The sequence below is a fragment of the Panthera onca genome, chromosome A1 (genome assembly GCF_046562875.1).
Source record: "Panthera onca isolate mPanOnc1 chromosome A1, mPanOnc1 haplotype 2, whole genome shotgun sequence".
Taxonomy (NCBI): domain Eukaryota; kingdom Metazoa; phylum Chordata; class Mammalia; order Carnivora; family Felidae; genus Panthera; species Panthera onca.
The window spans coordinates 149,820,049-149,837,231 of NC_138339.1; the positions used below are offsets into that span (position 1 = coordinate 149,820,049).

At 48.1% G+C, this 17,183-nt stretch overlaps 2 protein-coding genes and 2 non-coding genes across 8 annotated transcripts; 3 read left to right on the top strand and 1 right to left on the bottom strand.

Moving 5' to 3' along the window:
- Positions 1-2: 2 nt before the first annotated feature.
- Positions 3-4,519, top strand: RACK1 (receptor for activated C kinase 1). The gene is made up of 8 exons (XM_060636482.1): positions 3-235; positions 1,256-1,427; positions 1,967-2,114; positions 2,360-2,455; positions 2,853-2,963; positions 3,385-3,525; positions 3,916-4,026; positions 4,411-4,519. The coding sequence occupies exons 1-8, from the start codon at positions 127-129 to the stop codon at positions 4,474-4,476; spliced, it is 954 nt and encodes a 317-aa protein (XP_060492465.1). The 5' UTR covers positions 3-126; the 3' UTR covers positions 4,477-4,519.
- LOC132682602 (small nucleolar RNA SNORD95) lies at positions 530-597 on the top strand. The gene has a single exon (XR_009611774.1). It is a non-coding gene; the product is annotated as a small nucleolar RNA SNORD95 (small nucleolar RNA).
- On the top strand, positions 1,734-1,812 carry LOC132682590 (small nucleolar RNA SNORD96 family). Its single transcript, XR_009611762.1, has one exon. It is a non-coding gene; the product is annotated as a small nucleolar RNA SNORD96 family (small nucleolar RNA).
- Positions 4,520-5,377: 858 nt separating the features above from the next.
- On the bottom strand, positions 5,378-16,303 carry TRIM41 (tripartite motif containing 41). 5 transcript variants are annotated; one of them, XM_060636463.2, is made up of 7 exons: positions 14,561-16,303; positions 12,559-12,606; positions 10,316-10,411; positions 8,311-8,541; positions 7,723-7,745; positions 7,395-7,522; positions 5,378-6,967 (listed from the first exon to the last, which is right to left on the bottom strand). In XM_060636463.2, exons 1-7 carry the CDS (start codon positions 15,368-15,370, stop codon positions 6,366-6,368), a joined length of 1,938 nt encoding a protein of 645 aa, XP_060492446.1. In that variant the 5' UTR covers positions 15,371-16,303; the 3' UTR covers positions 5,378-6,365. The 5 variants fall into 5 exon arrangements, with proteins under 5 accessions (XP_060492446.1, XP_060492444.1, XP_060492448.1 ...); XM_060636461.2 differs by having other exon boundaries at positions 8,311-8,574; XM_060636465.2 differs by lacking the exon at positions 12,559-12,606.
- Positions 16,304-17,183: the final 880 nt, after the last annotated feature.

Below are 17,183 nucleotides of genomic sequence, written 5' to 3' on the forward strand. Positions count from 1 at the left end.
GTTCCGGTGGGGTGCCTTCTCTCTCTTTTCCTCTGCAGAGCCGCGGTGCGAGTGCCTGTGGTGCTAGTCTCTGAGCTATCCAACTCCATCCTTGTCGCCCCGGCGACACCCGCACTCCCCGCCGCCATGACTGAGCAGATGACACTTCGTGGCACCCTCAAGGGCCACAACGGCTGGGTGACTCAGATCGCCACCACCCCCCAGTTCCCGGACATGATACTGTCCGCTTCTCGAGGTACGGGCTGAGGTGCGGGGCAAGGGGTTGAAAGATAAGTGGGTTGCGCGTGTCCCTTGTTGTTTCCAGTGGATCGCGAGTTGGCGGTCCGGAAAACTCCGTCCGCCTGCGAGGTGGGGCATGCGGACCCGGGCCTAAGTCTCAGCCTGGATGAGCCCGTGAGGCATTTTCCACTTTGCAAAGGCCGAGACATAGATCAGCTCGTGGCTGCTAGGATTGCAGGATTGGGGTTTTATTTCTTGCCCGCCTCCTCGCAGATGTGGCTAAGTGTGCAAGAGCCTATACGGGTCGGGCGGGGCGGTGATGACCCCAACATGCCATCTGAGTGCCCATGCTGAGACCCAGAGGCTGTTTCTGAGCTGCCGCCCGGCCCTGTGCCTAGTTTTTCCTGGATGGACTCCCAAAGGGAGTCGTGACGCCAATCTCCTTGCAAGCCCGTGTCTTGTCTTTTCTGCCTTTTTTTTCTTGTCATTCTCTTGTTTGAATGAACACGCTATTGTTTGCCCCCACGCTATTAAAAACAGTCTGAGGTTAGGATCATGTCTGACGCTTAATCGGAAAGCGTGTCGAGTCCCAACACGTTTCAGTGAAAGCTTCCAGCCTTGTAGTGTGTAAATCAACTAAATCCAGTACTTCTGGCACCCTCAGTGGTAGTTGTAGGAAGCCCACGTTCAGTCTTCCCACACCCAAGCAGCAGTGTTTATGTATTAGACCTCAGAATAAAATTCAGACATTGGACTGTTATGAATGTCACAAAAAGGCATCCATAATCTGCTAAAGGCCTCCACACCTAAGTTTAATTCTAGTGGCGTTGCTTAGTTCTACTTGACTTTTTTTTGGAATAATGAATCACTTAGCTTTGACTAATGACAGCGCTCTCGGCTTGGGGGTCCCCTCCCCCCTTGAGTGTCCTTAATTTCTTGTAAATCCACCAATGACCTTGAGGGATCCTGGATTATCCAGTAGGTCAGTGAGTGGGCTGTGGGATTCCTCACTGGATTTTGTGTTACCTCCCCTTAGATAAGACTATCATCATGTGGAAGCTGACCAGGGATGAGACCAATTATGGCATCCCACAGCGTGCTCTTCGGGGTCATTCCCACTTCGTTAGTGACGTGGTCATCTCCTCAGATGGCCAGTTTGCCCTCTCAGGCTCCTGGGATGGAACCCTTCGTCTTTGGGATCTCACAACGCAAGTAGCTGCTCATTTAACTCTGGGGCACTGGGGAAAAGCTGGGCAGAAATGAGGTAGATGCTGTTGGGAGGTGGTTTCCAAAGGACAGTGAGGTTCATTGTGGGAACTGTAAAGCAGGGCATACATAGAGAAGATAGTTGGGTTGCTTGGCTTCCATCCTTGCTGCTTTTAATTACTTTTGCAGAGTTGCTTCAGAGTGGGCTGGTTGAGCAGTTTTGCCACATACTGTGGTTGAGAGTAGGCAAGGGTTTGAACATGTTTTATCTTGGGAGCTCAGTCTTTGGATGGTCAGGCATAATGGAGGATCCTAGTGATGACAGATGACATTGTCAGCCAATCCCCATGTGGGAGTGAGGACATGTCCTGCAATTCTGAAGGGATTCTCTGGCATATGCTCAACCCATGTTGTGATCAGACCCATGTCCAGGGTCATGTGAGTAATGGCAGCTCCAGTAAGACCAGGGAAGGCCAGGGAAACAGTCTGATGTGGAAGAATGTTTGCAGAGTCTAGAGACTGACCAAGTCCTCCTCCTTAGGGGTACCACCACACGCAGATTTGTAGGACATACCAAGGATGTGCTGAGTGTGGCTTTCTCCTCCGACAACCGCCAGATTGTCTCTGGCTCCCGAGATAAAACCATCAAGCTGTGGAATACTCTGGGTGTATGCAAATATACTGTCCAGGTAACAGTGAAGGCACATGCAGAAAGCACATGAAGATTCTCTCCCATCCTTCTTAACCTTGGCATTATGTGGTGATTTCAAGCCTGGCTTGGGCTCCAAAGGGGTTCTGTTGATATTAAAGGTTTGGGTTCCAGGGATGTGAGTGCAAAGCCATCAGTGTACCTCCCATGTAACTGAGGGAAGGGGTGAGGGGTGTAGTTTCATGGGACAGGATAGTTTCTCCTTATTTCTTTTCTGTCCTCTAGGATGAGAGCCATTCGGAGTGGGTGTCTTGTGTCCGCTTTTCACCCAATAGCAGCAATCCCATCATTGTCTCCTGTGGCTGGGACAAGCTGGTCAAGGTGAGCTTGAAGTCAGGATGTAGGGCTTTTACCAGCCAGAATGTTCCCATTGCCTCGTAGATGGTCATAAGTTCTAACTTTGAAAGCTTTATTCCTCAGTTGACGTTTCCTATTGCTGTTTTCTAACTATTAGTTTTTGATACTTGGTGTGGAATAGTTAATTGAACCCAATATCCCTTGTAGAGCAACGAAGCATTCTTTATTTAATCTTGATTGTCCTTAGGTGACCAAGACAAATTCTTTAACCTTTTTTGTTACTGGTAGAATGAAAAATGGCCACCATATCCAGAAATGCTTTTAAAGAAGGTGCCATGCCTTTTTTGTCTTGAGCCTTCCTGACCCCAGTGGATTCGGAGCCAGGTTTTTCACCTATTACCCCCAACCCTCCCATATCTAGGTATGGAACCTGGCAAACTGCAAGCTGAAGACCAATCACATCGGCCACACAGGCTACCTGAACACTGTGACAGTCTCTCCAGATGGATCCCTCTGTGCTTCTGGAGGGAAGGTATGTTCAGGAGCTGGGAGTATTCTACTCAATGGGGGACAGTGTTTTTTTTAAAAAAATACTTGATAATAAGGTAGCAATCCAAGAGTAAATGTTTGTGAAAATTGTTTTCTAAAAATTATATACACCATACTGTTTAAAAGATTGTTTTCAGTAAAGCTGGTTTCTTAAAGCTGTTGATACTATTAGAATTCTGTTTTCAGAACTGATTGTAGTGATTTTAGAAATTGTCAGGGCCTTGGTAGGGTTGATGGGGTGTCATGCATTAACGGAGGGGCATTCAGAGATATCCTGGTATTTGAATCATTAGCTTTGGGGAAGTTGTGGGAGGGAGAATAAGAATTAAGACAGAATCTTGACAGTTGAGATTAACACCTGGAATAGGTTTCATATTACCCTGACTCCCCTTTCCTCTTCTCAGGATGGCCAGGCTATGCTGTGGGACCTTAACGAAGGCAAGCACCTTTATACACTAGATGGTGGGGACATCATCAATGCCCTGTGCTTCAGTCCTAACCGATACTGGCTCTGTGCTGCCACAGGCCCCAGCATCAAGATCTGGGTGAGTGTGGGCTACAGTTGAGGGCCGAGCTCCTGGCTTTACTCTTGTGAGCCATGGCAATGTTGCGATTTCCTGATATGTCACTGCTGGGATTCGAGCTTCCTGAACAACTGCTGATCATCAGGCTATCAGTGGAGACCCAGGAAGAGCAAGTTACAACTTGCTAGGATTGGGATTTGCAGTGGTGCACGATACTTACCTACTAAAGGGTGTCACAAATTACAGCAATTTATTCAGTCTCAGCATAATCAACCTTTTGGTCTAGATAATTTGGTGGGGGGAGGGGAGACAGTCCTATGCATTTTAGGCTGTTTCACAACATCCTTGGCCTCTATTCCTTGGATGCTTGTAGTAGAAACCCTCCTTACCTTGATTTTGCCCCTTTCCCAGGACTTGGAAGGCAAGATCATTGTAGATGAACTGAAGCAGGAAGTTATCAGTACCAGCAGCAAGGCAGAGCCACCCCAGTGTACTTCTCTGGCCTGGTCTGCTGATGGCCAGGTAAGTGGGTCTCTGCTTAAGTGACTCAGCTTTTACCTTTTCTCTCCCCCTCTTTGCTCTTGGAATGTCTTTGACATAAAATGAAACCACAAAACTAGCCAGGTTGATTTGAGAGAACCAAATTAGCTCTACCAGTGAACAGAGTACATGTTCCTGCACTGGAAGGAAAATTGATCTAACAAGCAATGATTACCTACCTTCAGTTAACACTTTGGATAACTTAATCATTTTACAAGAGTATGAGTCCTTACTACCAGCTGTTGCTTCCTCTAGGAATACATACCACCTACAACCTGGTGGTTAGAAGATTGGGGGTCTTAAAAGAAGGGAATGCAGAGTTCCATGGCTCTGACATGACCTATCACTGTCATTTCTCCCTTGCAGACTCTGTTTGCTGGCTACACGGACAACCTGGTGCGAGTGTGGCAGGTGACCATTGGCACCCGCTAGAAATAGAGGGCAGAACTTTGGAAATAAAACATTGGTTTGCTGACTTATAGTGTCTTTCTCTGATAAGCAAAACTGCTTTCTAATGCTGGGTTGCATCACAATGTACTGTGTCTCAGGTATAGATCCTTGGGGCCTCGCTTAAGCCTGGAGAAAATGTTCTTTGGGAATAGTAAAATCTCAGTTCAATTTGTAACATAAATAATTGAGTAGGCATTTTGTCATTCCTCAAGGTAATATGAAATATTTTGAAACTCAAGTTAGTGTAGTCTGTCAAGTTGTCTTTTTGTTAAAATGGAGATTTTTTTGAACCCTTCGTCTATGATAAGGCAACTCTCCCCAAAAGAGGTTCTGCTTAAGATCAGGTCCTTTTTACTCCCTTCATTGTTGGAGATTAAAAATTATGAAGTCTGCAGGTATTCATAAATACAATCACAGCTGGCTTTTTCTCAGGTAGTGGCTAAGTAAATATGTAGCATGTTGAAGTAGCTTGTACAGTTTCCTTTGCCATCAACTCCTAATGGTGATAAGGCTACTGTGGCTTTAGCTTCAATTTTATGGGATTTCAGCTAGACGCAATCACATGGAAAGACTTTAGAAATGTAAAGATTCTTGGGAAAACCAGAATCCTAAAACCTCAAAGCAGTGATAGACAAGTGGCAAACAATTTTCAAAGTGCATGCTGAAGAGGGTACCAATAAAACTATGTAGGATATTCAAATGGGGTGAGAGTGAATATCCCAATCTATGGAAATAACATGAGTGGTGTAAAACGCAGGTTATGGGGAAGGTACAATCAGTCCTCAGTTCTGTGTCATTACATTTATTGGAGAGACTGGCTTACTGTGGAAGAAACCCTGGCCCTACATTCTATTTTTGCTCACCTAAAGGAAAGGACTCCACAAAAGAAGCAAATAAACTTTATTTCCACAACACATCCCGTCTTCCCTTTCCCCCAGGAACAGAAGTTGACCTCTGCCATCAAAGCAAAGGACAAAAGCTGACAAGTGACAGAAGGCAAGGGGTTACTAGAAAAATAGATTATACCCAAGGCTCTCCTGGGGATCCAAACCCCTGTCCCCAGGCTCCTGGTCAGGGCTCACCAGATGGAGAGAACTAATATATGAGGCTGGATACTGACACAAGGAACTTCATTGGACAAAGAGGAAAGGAGCCTGGCAGTGAAAAGACCCGGAGGGGCTGGGCGGGGTGAGCTTTACTCCTAATGTGAGTGCTGGAAAAAGGGTGGGGGAGAAAATAATTTATTGGGTAATACAATGGTATGTAGTTTCAATTGTGTTGACCATTCCAGATCTCAAGCTAAATTCTGGCCAGTCTATGGAGGTAGAAATTGGGGATGGAAGGAGTCTAGAATCCCTCCTACCTCCCCCAGAGAATAGACATTTATTACCCAGCTCTACCCTTTTGCCTAACCCGCCTCCCCAAAAAGCTTCCAAATCCCTTAGCTAAAATTTGCATCAGAAAATGGAATACGGGACAGACAGGAGTCTTGCCCAAATATCCCAGCCTGGGAACTGACAAGAAAGGTGAAGAGTAGGGGCAAGGAAAGGGAAGTTAAGTAATAGAGTTAAATCTCCCCTCAACTCCTACTCAAAACCCTGGGTGGATAGAGGGAAGGAAAACCAGGCAGCTGTTCTCATCAGGGACCCATGCAGACCTGTTGAACAGACATTGCAGGTGAGAGAAGGCAGAGCTGCGGGCCAGGAAGGTTCTTTAGGCTCCTAGAGGGAGAAGCGGGCCTGGGGTCAAAGGGGAGTGGGAAGCAACAAACAGTGGAAGGAGCCTTTGAGCCCCCAAACTTATGGGACACCCTCCACCACCACCCGCCCCTCAAGTGCTGACCAGAGGGGCCCCTGCGGGTGGCAGGCTAATCAAGGGCATAGCTTGATACGAGTACCCTTGGAGAGCACTCGAAAGAAAGGGAAGACACGCTCGCCCAGGAAAGCAGCTGAGAAGGTATGCACGTGGGCTAGAGTCTCCGCATTGTAGAAGCCTAGGCGCCCAGCCTCATAGTCCAGGTACACGCCAAAGCGCCGTGGTTTCTCACTTGGGCTCAGCAGTGTCTGCTCCGTTGAGCTCTGTGCCTGGTAGCGTTTGCCATTGGTGCCCACACACCACACTTCGCGCTGGAGCAGGGGCTGTTGGGGTAGGTGGAGCCGGCGGCGGCGATGGTGATGGCGTGAGGAGCTGGCATCCCCACTGCCCAAAGAGGATCCCCCAGAGCCCACCTTCTCCTTATGATGGGTCGATTCACGGGCAGCGCCCACCGCCCAACCCCGCCGCCCTCCCACCTCTACCTCCCAGTAGTGCCGCCCAGAGCGGAAGCCTTGGGCCCCCAATACGCAGCAGTCGGCTGAGAAGCGCTTGGAATGGTCAGCAACCTCCTGCCGCCGCTCTGCCAGGCGGACCCCCCGGCGGTCAGGGGAGAGCATCAGGGCCGGGTGAGCCGTGTCAGGGTCCAGCGTCAGGTCCACTTGGGGAGGGGGAGGACAAATACGCCAAGGCTGGAACAACTGTTCCCCATCAGTAGCCAACTCCAAGATTCAGCCTTTCCTGCTGCCCTCCCCGCCTACCTTCCAGCTGTCCTCACCCCTCCCCATCCTAGAGACCAGACTTTAGTTCCTATGAGCTCCACCTCTTCCCCGACTCTTGTTTCCAGGACCCTGGACAGGTCTTCCCTCTGGCCCTGGCTCTTGCTATCCACCCTCTACTCCCACCATCAACACCTACCTGGTCTAGGTCAAAAACTACTCTTAGCTTGAAGCCCCAAGCGGCCTACCTGTATCCTGCTCCACCTTAGCCCCATTCTTCCCCCCACCAGGCCCAACCTCCTCCTCAGAACCCAATCTCAGGTCTGTGAAGGGAAAGGAAAAGGAAGGTCGTACAGGTGACCTCCCTACCTCGGGCAGCCTGACAGAACATCCGGCTCATTTTCCTCACGATGGCATCTGTCAAGAAGTCATGGCTATGGGGCTGACACGGGTCAGGGGACCAGACCTCTGGGGGTTGCAGCTGTACCTCTTCACACCTAGAGGAAGGGGACCGGGCAGGGGGTGGGACCATGATATTCCCAGAGGGAAGAGCAGAAGCTGAGGGGAAGGAGAGGAGGGTCCAGGAGGCAGAAACTCGGGTCCTGGGGAAGGAAGGAAAGGAGCGGGATATCCAAGAGAGGTAGGGATGGGGAACCAGATGCCACTGGGTCACAAAGGATAAAGGGTGGCAACACACCTATTGAAAGTCTCCTTGATGTCCTGGGAATAACAGAAACAAAAAGAGGGAGAGGGAAAAAGAGACAAAGAGAGAGTCAGCTGCACACAGACAGCTCCTTTCTCTCAATCTGATTCCAGCCAGAGAAAGGACTGAACTTGAACAGGGAGTAAGAAAAAGCAACCCTCAAGACCCTCAGTAAGTGTGTATCCATCTCAATCATCCCTATGCCCTAGCACACTTCTCTCATCCTGCTGTGAGACCAATAATAGAATTTTCAACCCCAGTGAAAGAATTTTTACAACATGACTTAGGCATCTTTCTCGGGATGTCTCTGTCAAAAATTCTTTCCTTGACTCTACTTTAAAACCCTCTTTATACAATTGAATTTCTTTCTTTTCACTGGGTATAATCACACACACACCACATTTGGCATTAACCCTGTCCCCAGCCTCAAAAAACCTTTTGGTCTTAGGTTAAATTATCATGGGTCCTCCCAATGAGAAGAGAGGCAGCTCTGAACAGATGTTTGGTAAGCACTGCCTAACAGAGCAAATACAGGGTGCTGGGGGGAAGGCAGGGGGAGACAGGGAAGGGGGCACTGCTCACCTGGAGCAGCCGCAGGCCCCCCTGCTGGCTCCGCTCCTGGGCCTCCGCCAGCAGGCGGCTCAGCTGGGCAGCCTGCTCCGCCAGGCGGCTGGCCGCTGCTCCTGCACGCCCTAGCTGGGCTTCGTGCATCTCTCGGAGGCGCCGCTCCAACCCTGCCTGCTCTTCAGCCAGAAACCGTGTCAGCCGCCCGAACTCCGAGGCCACAGCTGCCAGCTCTGACTTCATCTGGCTCTGGGATGATGCAAAGGGGATGGTGGATACCACCTCAACACACAGAAACATAAACTTCCAATTTTGCAACTGCTGCCCCTCAATCCAAGGTAATGGAGCTCTGCATCCCAAATGGAAAGGGGCCCCTGTCCCTTCCACCACCTCCCAGCCTTACCAGGCACCACTCCCACACTCCAAAGCACACTGGTCTGAAACTCACTAACTTCTGCCTGCAACTTATCTCCACCCTGGCTATCTAACTTGATTCATTCTTCAGATCTAAATTTAAAAATATTCCCTGAGAGAAGCCTTCTCTCCCCGCTAGATCTAAATCAGGACTACCCCCATAAATACCATCGTATCTCCCATAAATATCATTCATTATATATCCTCACAGCATTAATATTAATTTGAAATGTTGTTTACATTGAAGTATCTTTTAACATCCTTTTCCACCACTGCATAAGTTGTTTGTCACAGGATCCTCAGACCTCAGAACAGCACCAGTACTTAGTAAAAGTTTTTTGCAATGAATAAATTAAAAATTCAGGAATCAAGATATCAAGTTAGGGTCTTGACTATACTACTAATGACTTTGGAAAAGTCACCGAATCCTTCTAGATCAGGAGTCTAGCAAACTTTTTCTGTAAACGGCCAAATGTTATTTTACACTTTAAAAGCCAAAAAGCAAAATCATGGATATCATTGTGTAGATTGTAGTCTATATATAATCAGAGAAAACTTCTGCCTAATCTCACCCCATTTGCCTGGACTGGGCAATCCCAGATAGTGGGCATGCTTTCCATGCAGGTATCATCAACTAGAGACATTCTTGGGACAAAGAGGGACAGGCCAGAGTGAGGAAGGAAGTTCTGACTGGCTAAGTCGGTGAAGGAAAGTCAGCTTCACTATCTGTCCCAGTGATACGCAGACCCTGACATCTTCTCTCTGCATCCCAGAACCCCAGAAGTCTCAATCTGAGCATTTGGCTAAGAGGACCCCCTGGCTCCCAGACACACTCAGTGTGCGGCAATTGCCAGCAGCAGAGTCCCTAATGTGTAGGTGGCAAAAAAATAAGTACAAGACTTGGGAAGTGGCAAGACCCACCCACTGGCCAGGGAAAAGATGAGGAAAGAGGTCAGACAAGAAGGCTGTCCTGTCTTGGTCTCCAAAGCTCAGTGCCAGGCCATTCCAGTTTCTGCTGACCTTACAAACACACGTACAGAGTTGGGGGTGGGGAGGGTGGTATTAGGGAAAAAATATCTAAAAATACTCCTTGGGGAGGGGTGATCAATCAAGAAAAACAGCTGAGAAACACTGGACTAGAGAAGACCAGGTCTCTGTAACATTCTATCCTCCATTAAACACCATGCCCTCCCCTTCCCATTCATGCTCAGGGTTGCTCTACCTACCACCTACCATCTGTCCTGGGACCTGGGGCTTCTCTGATGGCTGTTATGTAGATTTTGCCTTGCCCACTTCTGCCCTCTGTGCTATCCAGCCTGGTGGGCACAGGCCTTGAAGTGAGGTGTCTGGGGTGGTAAGCCTGTTCTTCAGGCTTGGGCCACGGACCCAACCTCTCTATACTAGATCTGTTTCCACTCCATTCTGGAACCTAGAATAAATGTGCCCCCTGACCCTTTAAGGGCCCTCTCTCTTCAAAACCCTGGGAATGTCTCTACCTCTCTCCCAGGTCCCTCTTCAGGGAATCTTGTCACCACTTCTGAGAGTAGACAACCCATGTTCCCTGCCCTGATCTCAGAGCCAGTAAGCCCTATCAAGGACATTCACCCACCTTCAGTTCTGTCACACGCCTCTCCTCCTTGGCCTTCATCTTCTGCACAGCCTCTAGATGCTTCCTCAGTGGTTCCACATGCCCCTGCAGTTTGGCCTGAGGGAATGAGAAAAGGAAGGTTAGAAGCCTGGGATAGGAGAGCCACCTGCTTTCAGTGCCCACTTCCCCCATCCTCCCTGCATTGGACTGGGGCTCAAAGCCTGACCCCCATCACAGGTATCAGATGAGCATCATACTCTCTTCCTCCCCTCTCTTCTCTTCAGATGATGACAAAGGCCTCCAACCCTCTGCCTGCACTCATGTATAGAAGAACACACCGCTGAGTGTGTTCTCTATAGGTAGGATCCTGGTGACCATAGAGCTCCATACCCAGAGTTGGGGTGAACCTGGCTTGAGCCCCTCACCACACAAGGTCCTTCCATATGAAATGTTCCAGCCCTCATAAGCAATCTTCCTCATAACTTTCATCTCTAAATATTTCTCTGATGATTTTGTGCCTGTGCTAAAAATCTTTCAGTGGTTCTCAATCACCTGCAAAATATGAGGTTCCTTCATTGCCTCTACATTTCTAGACTCCTCTACTACACTTACCCCTTCTGACATAGACTCTTAGTTTTAGCCACATAAAACTGTCTTTTCCCGAATGTAATTCCGTTATCTTCATACATGCTCTTCCCTCTTTCTGGGATTTCCTTTCTCCACCTGGCCCAAGGCATTCTTCCTTTAAAATACCAGCTACCTGGGGTGCCTGGTGGCTCAGTCGGTTAAGCGGCCGACTTCGGCTCAGGTCATGATCTCGTGGTCCATGAGTTCGAGCCCCGCGTTGGGCTCTGTGCTGACAGCTCAGAGCCTGGAGCCTGTTTCAGATTCTGTGTCTCCCTCTCTCTGACCCACCCCTGTTCATGCTCTCTGTCTCAAAAATAAATAAACGTTAAAAAAAAAAAGAAATTTTAAATACCAGCTACCTGACCATGGTCCTCCCTGCCCCCAACTTCCTCTGTCATCCCAAGGAACATGAATACAACCTTTACAATACTTCCTAGACACTGTAATGGTTTTTAAATATGTCTCTGCCAGGACACAATGGCTCCTTGTGGGGCAGGGGCCCCACTTTACTTATTTTAATTTCTATGCCTCTTTGTCCATCTGCTTTCTCTCTCACTCAGTTACTAAATGGAAAACAAGGGGTGCCTGGGTGGCTTCGTCAGTTAAGAGACAGACTCGGTTTTGGTTCAGGTCATGATTTCAGTTTGTGGGTTCAAGCCTTGAGTAGAGCACTGGGCCTGCTTGGGATTTTCTCTCTCCCCCTCCCTCTGTCCCACCCTCACACGAGCTCTCTCTCAAAATAAATAAACTTAAAAAAAATTATTACTGGGGCGCCTGGGTGGCTCCGTTGGTTGAATGTCCACTTCAGCTCAGGTCATGATCTCACCGCTCATCAGTTCGATGCTGTGCTGACAGCTCAGAGCCTGGAGCCCGCTTCAGATTCTGTGTCTCCCTCTCTCTCCTCCTCCCCTAGCTCACACTCTCTCTCTCTCAAAAATAAACATTAAAAAAAATTTTTTTTTAATTATTATTAAATAAATATAAATGGAAAACAAAACCTCTCTTTTCCTAAAATTTTAACCTTCACGGCAAATATGCATTTGAGGTCTATGTTCCAATCTCTTATAACGGTATCTTTTTCTTTTTTTTTTTTTTTTTAATGTTCATTTATTTATTTTGTGAGAGCAAGGGGAGGAATAGAGAGAGAGGGAGAAAGAGAATCCCAAGCAGGCTCCCTGCCCCCAGACGTGGGGCTCTATCTCAGAAACAGTGAGATCATGACCTGAGCTGAAATCAAGACTCAGAGGCTTAACCGACTGAACCGCCCAGGTGCCCCCAGAATCTTTTTCTTTAAAGGGCTGTTAGAGACCAGAAATAGGTCCAACCTGTTTTCTTTCCTTTTTTTTTATGTCTCCTACTACTTCTGCCTTTTTCCTTGAGAGGTAATACAGAGCAGAAGAGCTCAAGCTCAGACTCCAATCTAAACCTAAATGTAGCCAGGTGACCTGAGGCAAGCAACACTTCCAATTTCCTCATCTTACATGGGAATTGGGAATAACAGAATGCATGTTATGGACAGTATGCTTCACACAGTAGCACATAGTAAAGATCAATAAATGTTATCTAGTATTCTCTACCTATGTCTAAACTGCCAATGACAACCTGATAATGACCCTTGAACTAAAGAGGTTACTGACCCAGAGAAGAGTACAAAAGGCAGTGGTTGTTGCACAGGATGAGTGGTTCTAGAAAAAATTACATTAATAATATTACAATCAACCCCTGACATGAAAGTAGCATAAACTACAAAAAATTTTGTCTTTTGATATTACCTTCTATTTTTCTCCAATCCTGTTCAGAATTTATGATGCTTAAATTTCCCATTTAATAATTTTCATAAATCATTGACAAATTCATGAGCACAAGTCCAAACAGAGTACTATTTTAAGAGAAATTTTCAAGAACTTTCACTTTTTTAGGAGATTTATTTATACATCATCCATATTATTACCCACTCAATAAAAAATATTTCTATAAAACAACACTGTTCCAAACTAGTGCTAATTAGTGTACAGATTTGAAAAGAATAAACTACGTACCTATAAAATAGCCTGTAAATTAAAAAAGGAATCACTCAAATTAGTTCCAAATAATAAAATCCATGTATTTACATTTGCTGATCAGTTAATGGCAGATTATTTGCATCTATGTGGCCTCCTCAAATTGCAGAGCCCTACTAGGCTGGCATACAACAGACATGGCTAACACAAATTCACAAATAAAAATCCAGTTTCAGAAGCCCTTCAGAAGAACCCTGTAGAAGGAGGGTGGAGAACAAGTGGAATGTCCACACAGAGCCTAAACAGGTGATATTACCAATGCAGTGATTCCAATGCTAGGCTGGGCTTTCTTAAAGACACTCTCCCTGTCTCTGACTCAGAATCTCTAGTGGTAGGGCCCACTGTACTTTTGAAAACTCCCCTAGTAATTGGGAATATCGCTGTGTGGAAGACAGTTTCTTGTCATGAGACGATCTAAGTTTGTCTTAGCTGTACCACTCATAGCTGAGAAGCTCTAGACTCGTTACTCTAAAACTGGGGTAATGCACAGACCACACAGGAGCTACCCTCTCTTCCTTCTGGTCCCACTGTTTCAAACCCTTCCCAGCCTTCACTAAGTAGTGCTATTTGTGCTGGCTGTCTCACAGACCAATCTCCTTTACCTGTATCCCAAAAGAGTAAAGGTCAGAAGTAGGGTGCAAAGTATTAACCAAACTAGAATCAGACTCCAAGAAGTCACATGTCAGTAAAGTCAAACTAATGACAGACATCTAAATGGTGGTGACACTGTTAACAGTATGCAGGGGCACAGGGGCAGGTCATAACCAAGTCCATCACTTACTAGTAGCTATGTGGACCTGTGTATATTACTTAAGTCTATTTCCTAATCTGTAAAACAGGGACAGAAACCATATCAAACTCACAGGGTTGTTTGAAGTTTTAAATGAGACAGTCCATGAAAAGTGCTTAGTACAGTGCCTGGTGTACATAGTAAGTTAAGTGTTCAGTAAATATTAACTTTTAACCCTGGAAAAATTAGTGCTCCAAGGCTTTTAGAGATGGCTGGGTGAGTGAGTGCAGAGCCTGTTCTTCTGACTTAAAAGCTTCTCCCTTTTATCTGCATTCTCAGGTAAGGTAAGAACTTCTAGTCAGTACATCCGACTGATGCAGATTTAACAAAAGTCCTCAAGGACAGAACCAAGCCATATCATGGGGTAGGTAGGAAACCCATTAAAAGGCAAGTGCAAAGCATCTGGGTCTGACACTAGTAGTCATTTCTACACTCCTGCTCCTTAGGGCCCTTTCTTGTTGAGGCCTCAAGTCCTTTCCATCTCCAGGGTCCAAGTCAAGGATAGACTGAAAACTTACCCAGAGGAAAATGAGACTGGTGGTAAAGCCTGAGGGACCTGTCACCTGTACTCCTACACTTAGGAACAATGGAAGTGTGAAACAGCAGTGGCTTTCCCCAAGACATGCAGCCCAGTGTACAGGATCCTTCTCACTCCAACCCACCTTGATGCCACTAAGTGCTTAGAAAAGGAGAATCAGTGCATGAAGTTCTGGGGAGTGGGAGGGGACATATTTCCTTTTCCCAGCTTCTTTCCACCCCCACAAAACTCCCATCTTCTACTTCTCTCACCTTGTACTCCTGCACCACCTCCTCCAATGGCACCACGCTGTGCTGTTTGTGGCTCCTGGATTCTCGACACACCACACATATGGCCTCTTCATCCACCTCGCAGAAGAGCTTCAGGGCTTCCTGGTGTTTGGGACAAATGCCCTGCTCGTTCCCACGGCTCCCTCGACCAGGAGTTGGGTGCATCTGTCGAATCACCTGGACCATGTTGGCCAGCTGCAGGTTGGGGCGGAAGCTCCGCCTGGGAAAGCTCTTTCGGCACTGGGGGCAGGTGAAGCACCTCCGAGGGGCTGGAGGCGGGGGCAGTGGGGTGACGGGGTCTAACTCCTCTTCCTCGTCCTCCTCCAGCACTTCCTCCTCGTCCTCCTCATCCTCCCCTCTCAGGTCCTCCTCCATGTCCCCCAAGTAGTAGTCCAAATCTTCCTCCTCGTCCTCCTCCTCCCACACATAGTCCATGTTGTCCCAGTTGGACCCGCCCATGCCACTGGTCCAGAACACACCCTCCTCTTCCTCCTCGACCTCCTCCTCCATGTCGCCCTCATAGTCTTCATCCCTCATGGGGGTGTCCCACCCTCCACCGGCCCCCACAGCCTCCACCTCCTCCTCCTCTCCGTCCTCCTCTTCCTCTTCCCGGTCTAACTCGTCCCTGTCCTCCTCATCTTCCCCTCCCCACAACTGGGTTACACACACTCGGCAGAAGTTGTGCCCGCAGCCGATGGACACGGGGTCCGTGAAGTAATCGAGGCAGATGGCGCACACCGCCTCCTCCTGAAGGGTCTGCACAGGGTTGGGTGTCATGGCAACGGCAGCCATCTTAGTGTCCAGTCAGCCAGTGTAGATGGGCGGTGGGGGGGCGGGGGCGGGGGTCTTCCCTCTCAGACGCCCTGACGACCCGGCCCCACCCCCACCCCGCCTCTCCACACCTTGCCTCAATCGCAGACACAGAAAGGTCCTCCCGACAACCCCCCCTCCACAAAGTTCCCTACTCCTAGACGACAACCGTGTCTCTGCGAGGGAAGGGGACAGAGCTGAGCGCTACAGCCAAGTCCCTCAGGTGGCCCTGAGTGCAAATCTGTCCCAACGCTCCCTTGGCCTCCTCATAAACCCCCGCCCCTCCTCACTTCCTGGCTCCGCCCCCTCACTTCCGGCCTCCCTCTCAACACTTCCGGTGTCTGCGAGTCACCTAAGCTCGCGAGTTCCCCCCGCGGTAGCGCTACGCCCCCTTCTTTCCTCTCGGGCCCCTGGGCGACAGGAAACGGCGAGGAGACGCTCTAGCAGGCACACGGGAACAGGACGGGAGGGCTACAACGATGGAGGCCCACGTCTCTGTAATACGAAGGAACAGGGAACGCGGACAACTCGGAATGACCGGCCTCCTCCATCCCCCGCCACTGGGGATAAACTTCGGGGAGAGGTTGAGGCTCTTAACGGCCGTCCGCTCTCGGTGCTATGACTGCGTCGGCCCAGCGCCATCCTACTAACCGGACAAGGAAGACAACGCCAGGGACTCCCCACAGCTGATGCCGGAAGCGGAGGGGCGGGTCCCGGTGAGCGCCCTCAAGTACTTCCGGCCCTTCTAGGCCGAGGACTTTGTTGGTTGGGAACTCAGAGTTCCTCAGGGATCCAGAAGGCGACCGGACATCTTCTTCAACCTCCCCACTGTAGTTGGCATTTCCACGCGCATTAGAAACTGCCGTCTGGTCACTGTCGTAGCGTTTAGATGAACTTTTCTAACTGCCCATCAATAAAGGAGTAGTGAAACCGTCACATAAACATTCACACAGTGGAACACTCTTTATCTGTAAAAAGGGAATCCTTCACGATTTACTCTGAAGTGAGAAAAGCAAGGTGCTGAAAAGTGTAGAAAAGGGGGGGGGGATTAAAAATGTATTTGATATCTTTGTAGTCCTGTGTTTACTCGTATAAAATAAGTACAATCGTTGCCATCAGAGGGTTTTGTGAAATTAGAGTTAATACAATTTCAAAGCTATGTTGCTTAACATATAGTGAGTTAAGTCATTCAGCACTTTCTGAGTGGGCACCATGCATGCTCCACGTCCAAACTACCTCGAGGTCTGTTTTCGTGGAGTCTCAGTCTAAGAGAATGGGCTCCAATTGGGTTTGTGGTATTAAATTATTATTATTATTATATATACATACTTATTTATTTATTTATTTATTTATTTATTTATTTATTTATTTATTTTTGAGAATCTCATCCAGGCTGTAGAACTATGCTACCAAAGATGCTGCTTTCGTACGTAGAGCATCTCTGCCAAATAGATTATTCGGGCGATTGAAATAATACTTGAATTTTTAAAAAGAAAAAAAAAAAACTGGAGGGGGAGTTACGGGAACGCAATTCATGTACAGAAGTCTCAGTGAGTGCGAAACGCTGCGGAATGCCAAGGCTGCGCACGCAGAACTCACCCTGTTCTCGAGGCGCTTCCCACCTAGTAGGGAAACTCGGAGTGAACGCCTGCTTCCTCGGAGGGGTGGCCTGAAACGCTAAAATCACGAATTCTCGTTGGTGAACAACTGTAGGAAGCCACGCCAAAAGAAGTGTGGATACGAGACCTGAACACAGTTCAGCCGGCAGCTCAGAAAATGCCTGTCACTTACTTGG

Coding starts and splice junctions, on each gene's coding strand:
- TRIM41 (XM_060636461.2), bottom strand. CDS start 15,370: ATGGCTGCCGTTGCCATGACACCCAACCCTGTGCAGACCCTTCAGGAG. Junction 7,523..7,722: donor ATCAAGGAGACTTTCAATAG/GTGTGTTGCCAC, acceptor CCCTTCCTCTAG/GTGTGAAGAGGTACAGCTGC. Junction 6,968..7,394: donor GTTCTGTCAGGCTGCCCGAG/GTAGGGAGGTCA, acceptor CCCCTCCCCAAG/TGGACCTGACGCTGGACCCT.
- RACK1 (XM_060636482.1), top strand. CDS start 127: ATGACTGAGCAGATGACACTTCGTGGCACCCTCAAGGGCCACAACGGC. Junction 236..1,255: donor GATACTGTCCGCTTCTCGAG/GTACGGGCTGAG, acceptor ACCTCCCCTTAG/ATAAGACTATCATCATGTGG. Junction 4,027..4,410: donor CCTGGTCTGCTGATGGCCAG/GTAAGTGGGTCT, acceptor TCTCCCTTGCAG/ACTCTGTTTGCTGGCTACAC.